This window comes from Chelmon rostratus, chromosome 21 (assembly GCF_017976325.1).
Source record: "Chelmon rostratus isolate fCheRos1 chromosome 21, fCheRos1.pri, whole genome shotgun sequence".
NCBI classification, from domain to species: Eukaryota; Metazoa; Chordata; class Actinopteri; order Chaetodontiformes; family Chaetodontidae; genus Chelmon; species Chelmon rostratus.
This window is the reverse complement of record NC_055678.1, coordinates 14,232,523-14,242,140: the sequence shown is the minus strand read 5'-3', so window position 1 is coordinate 14,242,140 and position 9,618 is coordinate 14,232,523. Positions and strand designations below refer to the sequence as shown.

The window sequence follows — 9,618 nt, the reverse complement described above, 5'->3', positions numbered from 1 at the left end:
GTAGTGAAGCATCCAGTCCTGCTGATGCAGAATGAATCTAATAGTAAAGTTTAGGCGTGCAGTTTTCACCGTTTGGGTTATACTGTTTGTAGCAGGAGCCTTATATCACCACCATCCAAAGTGTAGAGTAGCGTCAGCTGATCTGCAGGCATTGACAAAGGCACTTTCTCTACACTGCACTGACCCCTGGTGGATTTTATGAGTAGTACAAGTGAGTCGTGAGATGTGATGTACAGCTGGTACCATATCATATGTTTAATCATACATATTATCCTCTATGTGAAAGGACAGTAATAATATAGCAGTGACACCCTCTCCGGTACCTGTTGATCACTTTCAGTGCAGCTGCTGTGGCCCTGCCCTGGGACCAGCTGCTCACACGGTGAAAATCTTTCCCCTGCGGTAATTCCGCGTTCACCGCCGAGCGAACACCTCCCCGCCTCGCCCGACTCTTGCCAAATCCTTTGACATCCTCCACAGGCATCGTCAGTGAGTCTTTAAAGGGTTTGTCAGCAGCGCCAAATGGGAGAAATGGAAGAAAAAAACAACTTTACCGAAGTTATTTCTCAGATATTACAAGAGGCGCCAGCTGCCAGGAAGGGTCTTATTGATAATCACAGCAACCTCCTGCAAGTCGCAGATTACTGCGAGAACAATTATCTTCAGGTGAGTAAGGCTCATAAAAAACACAACAATTGTGCTCTTGAATGATGACTTTGTGGTGGTTGTCGTTCTTTTTTGAGAGATGAAAAGCTTTTGAGACATTTTACCAGTGCTGGAATGTAACTACCTTAGTGTTCTTGAGTACAAATTTGAGGTACTTGTACTTTACCTGAGTATTTCCGTGTTCTACTGCTTTATACTTCTACTCCATTACATTTCAGAAGAAAATGTACTTTTTAACTAGGATTATGTGACAAGTTGTAGTTACTTTTCAGGCCAAATGTTTACACGATCAGTTAAACACATATGAGGCATTCTTAGAAATTAAACTGCATAACAATAGTTAAAATTAGCTCTATAGCTTAACAAAATGAACATGCTGCTTAAATAGATGATATTCTCGTAAAATATATGTTGAGTGGGGTCATTTTGCATAAGGAGTACTTTTACTTATGATACTTTAAGGCAACTTTGATGCCAATACCTCTACAAGATGATGTGTATTTTTAAACTGTGGCATCACTACTTTCACTCAAGGGAAAAGCCTCAATTCTTCTTCCATCACACTTCTGTGTAACCTCTCCTGATCTGCAGGCAGAGGATCCAAACAAGGCTGCTGAAGAGGCCAAGGCTTTGGCTGCCCAGTCACTGGCTAGCGTCACCTACCAGATCAACAGCCTGGCCAGCACCCTGCTGAGGCTGCTGGACTCACAGGCCATGCAGATCAAAGTCATGGAGTCCTCAGTCAACCTGCTGTCACTGGTGAGGAATACGTTTCACCTAAAACACACCTGAGCTCTGCCCAAGAGAGCCATGCCACTTGCTGCATAGCTGGCAAAAATATCTGCCATAGATGATGATTAAATAATAGAATGATGAACAAACCAAGAAATGCAGTTTCCCTTATTTTTAATTCTTAAACATCAGTGTTCACTTACTCATTTGACTTGAAATACGTTGCTGTGTTTGTTCCACTTGCCGGCAGCCTGCTTTGCCTTTAATCTGTGCTCAATTTGGTTGTATTTGTGTTCTTGTTGCCGCATCTTTTGTAAGAGAGACTCTGTCGAGGGTCCCTCAAGGGAGTGATGTGAAAATGGAGTTGTTGTGTATCATTGACGGAGGCTGTTCACACGCGCTGTGCTCTGAACTAGGCTGCAGCCATCCACTTTGAGAAGGTAGCCAGGAGAGAGATTGGTCCTTTCACTATTCCCAAATCCCGGAGTCGTGCAAAGCTTTTGACACCGCCAACATCAGGCAAGGAGCCAGAGAAAAGCTACTCAAGAGTGCCAATATCGTACTCCATCTTGGACTCCATTGGACACTGTTTTCAGGTAAATTGGAGAGTAAATGGAAAACAGAGTTGGAGTCCACACACCTTATTTCTCATTAGCTTAAGGATGTATAGTACAATGCACCCTTGTCAATAGTGTAGTCCCAGAGCGACTACTAGGGTGATGTACAGTATGGCTGACTGCACTGTAATGATGTGATGTGCCATTCTTCTTCATCTTCTCCCAACAGGTCACTGAGCAACAGCCCAGAAAGAGATCAGGGACCACAGAAAGCATGAAGAGCACCGCAGACGTCTCTGCGTACGTAGACAAAGTCCACCCTTTTTATAGCAGTGCTGTTATTATGATTAAGCACTCTACAAATTATTACAAGATATTATAACATGGGCATAATATCTAACATTACCTCATTTATGATCATGTCTGAAAGGGCTCTGCATTGTGGACTAAAGTTTTGGGAACACGCTCATTTCCTCTTCTGCCGAGGTTGATATGAGAAGATTAAAACCACTCTCTTGTCTGTCTGTTAAATATTACAGCCAGCAGCTGGATAGCTTAGCTTAGCATACAGACTGGAAACAAAGGAAAACAGCTAGCCTCGCTATTGCTTGGCTCAGAGCAGTTGCTAGAAAATTAGAGACTGCAAGAAGTGATCGGTGCAGCCAAAAAGAAAAAAAATATCCCACAGTGGAATGCTGAATTGCTGTTTTTGCAATTTTACAATAAGCTTTTAATTAGTGAGTTTAGATGTACAGGTGCAGCTGTTTCTCCCTGTTTCCAGTCTTTGCGCTAAGATAAGCTAAGCTAAGCTAACTGGCTGTTGGCTGTAGCTTCATGTTTGGCGTACAGACATGAGAGTGGGATCAATATTCTCATCTCAGCTGGGAGAAGCTACACCTGTCTCCCTCTGAGGACGTCGGGACAGTGGCTGAAGGTCTGTTCTGTTTTTGTCTTGTGTACAGACCCAGTCTCGGCATTGCTGTGCCTCCACCTTCAGTCCCCACCTTGCAAACTGTCTCCAACCCCACCAACGACAGCCTGCCTCCCCCTCCTCCTCCCGCTGCCAATTTGGACCCCAACATACCACCTCCACCTCCACCACCTCCCCCTTCCTCCATGGACACTGGCCTCCCGCCTCCGCCTTCCTTGACCTCACCTACATGTCTCCCCTCACCTCCCCCTCCACCACCAATCTCTCCGTCAAGTGGCATGTACCCACCTCCGCCTCCTGTTGTAACGGGAGGTGCACCTCTTCCTCCTCCGCCTCCTCTGTTATCAGGAGCTGGTCCTCTCCCTTCTCCACCCCCTCCTCCACCGCCACTTGTATCAGGAGCTGGGCTCCCTCCTCCTCCGCCACCCCCTCCCACTGGCACCTCTGGTACTGTGCCACCACCACCCCCTCCACCACCCCCTCCACCTCCCCCTCTACACTAACGAACAGTATAGTTCATGTTATCGGCTGATTTTATCCTCCCTAGAGTAGCCCAGGCTTCTTGTATAACAGTCAGCTACACTGTGAGCGGCCATGCTTTTAGATGAATGTGTGAAAGGTGCGCAGCATGGGGAACATTTCGGGTTTTGAGGTCAACATTAAGTGTGAATAAATGCTTGAAAAAGTGTGTGTGTCGTGGTTTAACCTGTGCTGAACGGCCCAGTGCGAGCCTCAAATGCCATTTTTGTGTGGGACAGAAAATGCACCTATAGCTGCAGCAGAGACACCTCCAGCATGTTTCGACAACGCCTCGGCCGCATTCCTAAGTAACAAGCTGCAACAGGGACTCTTGTGTTTCCCTGTTATCCCCTATTTTTCCTCTTTTACGATTTCCCTGTCTTAGTACATCTTTGTGTTATTACAGCATATCTTGACCAGTAAGAGTCACATTAACAGCCAGTGGCCTTTAACCCCTTCTGCTGTGTAGTGATAAGGTGTTCACGTCACTGCCTGTAACCTCAATGAGCTGTCCTAACTTAAATGGGTCAATAAGGCTGTAAAAAAGTCTTTTGCAAGTCGACGCTCTTCTTGACCTGCACTACATGACTTGTGCTTGACGGTAAGTGTAATTTTTTAGCATGGAAAGTATCAAATAAGTCAGGGACAGGGTATGCAAACTTGTTAAATCATTGTCTTTGCTGTTTTATGTTTGTTCATTGAGGCCTGAAGCTGGAGGAACAGCTTCTGCCTTCCACCACTGCCTAGTTCTACTTAAATCTGAACTTGAGTCTATAATGTGTTCTGTAGCAACATCTCGTAAAAGCTGCAGTTTTAGACGAAGTGGCCATTCTGTGTGTGTAAGGACAAAATCTACTGTGTTCGATATAAACTCTGGGATTGTGCGGCCTGCTCGCAGTAACTAAAATCTACCTTAAGAACATTCTGTTAACGTCAGTGTGATTTAAGGATACAAAGCGATAAAGAGCTACCTTTGAATTATGAATGTGTAGTAAAAGGTAAAGTCAAACTGCAGCACAAACAGAAAAATAGAGTCACAAGCTTCAGGTGTGAAATCAGATCCGTCCTCTTAAATGACAGTAATTTATTTGTTTCATTCTCCTCAGGCGTGAAGCCTCATTTAGAAATTACAACTGCCATGGTCAATTTCTATCCGATGATTGAGTAAGTATCGCCTCTGTGCCCGGCGTGTTAACATTTATTTGTGTTTCTTGTATACCGGCTCCATATACAGTCAAGCTGTGCTTTATTTCAGGATTCCCTTGTTGTGTTTTGGTATCGTTCTGTGGATCTTATGCTGCTATTTTGCAAAGAAACGTAGAGAAGCAAACCAGGAAGAAGAAGAAGAAGGCAGAAACCTGAGGCACACTGACTCTCCATCTGTATACATCATCCCCGTGTATGAGGAGGAGCAGGACGAGGAACAAATGGACATATATGAAGCATATTTTCAACCTCCTAACGGAAACCCTCCCATGTACTGCTCAAGGAACCTCACCCCACCTCCTCCATACAGTGTACGGCGCTGTTGCTCACACTGATCATATTTCATGAGGAGGATGTCATTTAGATATGTAGCTGGTGGTGTTTTTTCAGCTGAACATGATTTTGAAAATGTTCTACAAGGTGTCATCAGCAACCATCTCTCTGTAATTAAATTCCTCCTCTTCTCTTTTCCAGCTCGAGCCACCATCTGATCCTGACCAACCACCGTCATACACAGACCCTCCACCTTACTCAGAGATCCTCCCTGACCTTCCTCCTCCTCCGCTTCAAACACCCCGCTAGCCCGAACACATCGTCTTTTTTTTTACCACAGGGAAGGTCTATGTAATCAAGCCAAGAGTCAAGAAGATTTTGACATTGTGAAATGATGTTGAGAAATTATTTCAAAACATGGTTGCGAAGTACAAACTCACAGAGAAAAACTGTGAAAGTCAAAGTTCCCACGCGGAGCCTGACACTGAACGCATTTATGTTACAACGACGGTTTTCAATCCTGCCTTTGCAACTGAAATCAGGCCAGAAATGTACAATTTAAATGTTCTTTTTCTAAATGGACAAAAAGTTTCTGTTTTGAAAAGACTTGTTGTAATCTCACTGCTGATATTTCTCAACAGATCACTTCTTGGCACAAGTTTTTCTGAGCATATTATTATTCGGCTCTAAATAGATCGTCCTTTCTACATGGTGGGATCTTTACTTGACTGATGTAAATACTGAAATTTCAAAGGCAAACCAGTAATAACCCACCAAACCGCCTCCGTATGTACAGCATGCATGTTTTTGCACTTTGAAATTACATTTTTATGCTAAGCCTGTTATTGTTTATATGTTTCAATAATTCTGCTCAGTGTTTACATTACTGTCACTGTAAACATTATTTGCAATATTGTTTATACTTATGAATGACATGAATTTAAGTTTAATCACACTTCAAAATAAAATTTATATAAATACATTTTCCCAAAAAGTGTCCAGTATTAAAAAACACCACAAAATTGTTATTTGTTGCCCATTATGTGTATATATTATATTCCATAAGTACGAACAGGGAGAAGCTGTTGCTTGTGGTTTGCTACATTGAATAGAAAGTTAAATACATTTCTGAATGATTTTGTTCAACCCACATGAGAAATATGCAAGACACCGAACACACCTCTCAGGCCTGTGTCTTTAAAAAAGACAATAATGCTGTAAAAGCTTATTACGCTGTGCACTTCCTTAAGGAACACATTATCCTTTGATAGCAACCCACAGGTCAGGACAGATTCTGGATGTTTTGGACTCTTAAATGAGGTAAGGACTCATCCCACTGTAATATATTCATCTAAAAAGATTAATTTAACTTCTGCGTCATTAACAACATGTGTTAAAATCATGGTTCTGGTGTAATGAGCAAGAGATTTATAGGATGAAGGTCCACTGTCAGTTGTTAAACTCAGACAGCAGAAAGACAGACAGTCTGTCTCATTCATGCTTCCTTTTGAGCTCCAAACATCCTGATTTAAGCTCTCTGGTTTCACTCTGCTGAGTCGTTTTTTGAAATGGAGTCACTGTCAGTGGAGCGCTGCACAGTCACTGTAACACTCAGTCATATAAGTATTCCAGCGGGCTCCCATAAACTAAAGAGGCAAAGGCTGACACATTAACATATCCTGCAATATCAGCTCTTACCCTGTAGTTGATTTTTGTCAATTACATGTCCAAAGACTTTATTTCTATTCAGAAAATGCCTTTTTTCTTTTATTTATCCTTTCATTATATATACTGCACTAAATCTGTTACTGCAAATGTTTTGTTAGCTTGTCCATGACAACAAAACTAACTACAAATTTAAACTTGCTTTATATTCCAGAGCAGGATACAGATTATGAATGTAAATCACATGTAGTATTCAGTCTGCATGATTCTTATTTCAGTTCACTTGAATATATTGTTGTATCTGCTGCTCAGCATGTCTTAATTTCTTTTTTGTCCTCACAGTAATGTCAGCAGGTTGACATAAGTCCAGCCATGACTGCGATAATGAATATCTTACAATTTATGTAAGTAAAGAATGAACCTCTACGTAGCATCGTTCTTAATTAACAAAATAACCTCAATCAGAGTGAGCACTGCTGCTGATGTGAACACAGATGAGTGCAGTAAACCCTGTAACAGAGACGTAACCATGGGAAAATTCACCTGTATTACATTAGCTGAGCTCTGCAAGACGTGACATTCTGGAGGAATTTCAGTCAGGCTTTAGAACAGACCACAGCATGGAAACTGCTCTGATTAAAATTATTAGCAACCTCAGACTAAATCAAGACATCATTAGAGAGCACAATGTATGTTTCCATAGTTACGCAAATGACACACAGCTGTGCATCTGTGCTGAGCCAAATGAAGCTGCAGCTGTAGACTCCATTCCTAACTGTATTTTGCCAATAAATAAATGGATGAGCAATAATTTCTTGAAGTTAAATGTGGACAAAATAGAAATCCTACTGGTTGGAACTAAAACAAAAAGAGAAATGCTGTTTAATAATGTGGGTAAAATAAATCTGAGGTGACAAGTCTTGATAATCCTGTTGAAAACCTGACTTGATACTGTAACTGTGAAGCATCATTCAGTGGCCTCCTGGAAAAAAAAAAAAAAAAAACACTGAGAGACTTCAGCTCATTCAAAACTCTGCAGCTCGGCTGTTAACCAGAACCAACAGGAGAGAGCACATTAGTGCAGTTTTAGCTGCTCTGCTCTGGCTTCCTGTAACATTCAGAATTGATTTCAAGGTCCTCCCCCCTGTACACAAAGCCCTTAATGGACTAGGACCAAGCTACACTGCTAACTCCCTCATTTATTATTTGCCTTTATGAACACTGTGATCATCTGCTGCTGATCTACTGGAGGTTTCCAGCAACAGTCAAAGAAATTTGGGAATCCTTTGTCCATTATTCCCCAAAGTTTAGGAACAAACTGCCTACAGATATCAGGGGAGCAGCTCGCTGAATATTTGCAAAAGAAAGCTAAAAACGTCTCTTCACTTTAGCCTTTTTTATGACTTCCTGATACAGCGTATGCACTGATGCACTCCTTTTAATATGCTGTATTTTACTTGATTTTATGCTATGTAATCTATTTTTACCTGTTTTATTATTTTAGTCAGTGGTTTTATGTATTGTCTTTATTTTTATTTTCATCCTTATTATCATTATCAAGTAGGTTTCATTCTCCATCTTAGTTTACATACATTTTTTAATGTTGTTCTGTCCATTTTGTCTTTCGTATGTGAAGCACTCACTTGGTTATTATGCAGGAACTGATCTGTTGATATGAAACACAAAATAACTCAGCGATGAAATGATGGAAATGCGTTCCCAGATTCCCGGTCCTGGCGATGCTCTTAGCTGTGGTGCTCCTCTGCTTCTATCTGCACATGAAAAAGAAAAGAGCGACATATGATGTCACCATACCAACAAGACAAGATGGCAACACATCTTCGGGGCTCCAAACTGTTTCTGTGCCTGAGGAGCAGGCAGGGGAGGACACGCATTACGACGGATCCCCTCCTCCATACAGCGCTATGGATCACCCACCACCATACTCACTGGTGTGTGGGCCCTCGCCACAGTCAGCCACTCTCACTGGATCACTGCAAACAGATGTGAACACACATTTAGACTATTTGCCTATTAGTCATAAATATGCCTAAGAGCATGTTTTACCAAAATCACCAATGTTTTTTTGACTTGGCAGTTGAAAGCAGCTGAACTATGGTCCTATCAGGGGACGACAACTCTCAAGTGAACATTTTTAAACTGTCTGAAAAAGCCAGACTTGTTAAAGGAATAATTCCACATTTTGGAACATACGCTTGACCGCTGATTGATACCACTCTCATGTCTGTGCACTCAATAATTAGCTACAGCTAGCAGCCTTAGCATGCAGACTGGAAACAGCTAGCCTGACTCTGTCCAAAGGTAAAAAAAACAACTGGCACAGCTAAAGCTCAGTAATGAACATGTTTCGTTAAATTCACAATTAAAAACCAAAGTGTGAAAAAGGTGTTGCTAGCACGTTGTCGTTTTATGTGGGGTTATGGGTCAGACTACTTCCTGGCCGGGCACAGTAATTTCCTGGAGTCTTGTCTTTGCTGTGAGGTGATCCAGGCTAGCTGTTGCCAGTGTTTGTGCTAAACTAAGCAGACATAGGTAATTCATCTAACTCTCAGCAACAAAGCCAATATGCTTAATTCCCAAATTGTCAAACTATTTCCTCAACACTGACAACATTTGGGTTCTTTTTAAGGTTAGTAATCTAGAGATTCAGGCTCTTGTGTACTTTATAAGATCTAAAATATCAGAATTACTTTAAACACTGCAGTACAATTTTGCTTTACTTTCATTTTCATGCAGTTTGAACCCAAGCTGACAGGCGTATGGCCGAGGGATCCGCCACCTCCCTACGAGATGCATCCCATCACGCTGCGTCTGGCACCTGATCACTCGATGACACCCACTGGACCTGAGGATCCAACCCCCTCATCCTCACCCAGCACCCTTAACCAGCCACAGCCTCAGAGGTTAAACCAGGCATCCACCAGCTGAACTCATTTTCAGCTGAGGTCGAACCTTGTGGTGTTTGTGTGCTTTGAAAAATAGTCATTTATCTGACACAATATTGTAATTTTAGCTTTAAAAAAGTAATTAGCATTAATATTAACTGTG

At 42.0% G+C, this 9,618-nt stretch overlaps 2 protein-coding genes across 2 annotated transcripts; both read left to right on the top strand.

The window, feature by feature from the left end:
- The first annotated feature begins 446 nt into the window (after positions 1-446).
- On the top strand, positions 447-3,535 carry abi3b (ABI family, member 3b). Its single transcript, XM_041963242.1, has 5 exons — positions 447-666; positions 1,258-1,425; positions 1,815-1,994; positions 2,185-2,255; positions 2,918-3,535. The coding sequence occupies exons 1-5, from the start codon at positions 523-525 to the stop codon at positions 3,387-3,389; spliced, it is 1,035 nt and encodes a 344-aa protein (XP_041819176.1). The 5' UTR covers positions 447-522; the 3' UTR covers positions 3,390-3,535.
- A 227-nt stretch (positions 3,536-3,762) lies between these two features.
- Positions 3,763-5,845, top strand: si:dkey-283b1.6 (ENHANCER OF AG-4 protein 2). The gene is made up of 4 exons (XM_041963250.1): positions 3,763-4,006; positions 4,512-4,569; positions 4,661-4,922; positions 5,086-5,845. The coding sequence occupies exons 2-4, from the start codon at positions 4,544-4,546 to the stop codon at positions 5,191-5,193; spliced, it is 396 nt and encodes a 131-aa protein (XP_041819184.1). The 5' UTR covers positions 3,763-4,006; positions 4,512-4,543; the 3' UTR covers positions 5,194-5,845.
- Positions 5,846-9,618: the final 3,773 nt, after the last annotated feature.

Coding starts and splice junctions, on each gene's coding strand:
- abi3b (XM_041963242.1), top strand. CDS start 523: ATGGGAGAAATGGAAGAAAAAAACAACTTTACCGAAGTTATTTCTCAG. Junction 1,426..1,814: donor CAGTCAACCTGCTGTCACTG/GTGAGGAATACG, acceptor GCTCTGAACTAG/GCTGCAGCCATCCACTTTGA. Junction 2,256..2,917: donor AGCACCGCAGACGTCTCTGC/GTACGTAGACAA, acceptor TCTTGTGTACAG/ACCCAGTCTCGGCATTGCTG.
- si:dkey-283b1.6 (XM_041963250.1), top strand. CDS start 4,544: ATGGTCAATTTCTATCCGATGATTGA. Junction 4,570..4,660: donor AATTTCTATCCGATGATTGA/GTAAGTATCGCC, acceptor GCTTTATTTCAG/GATTCCCTTGTTGTGTTTTG. Junction 4,923..5,085: donor CCCCACCTCCTCCATACAGT/GTACGGCGCTGT, acceptor TCTCTTTTCCAG/CTCGAGCCACCATCTGATCC.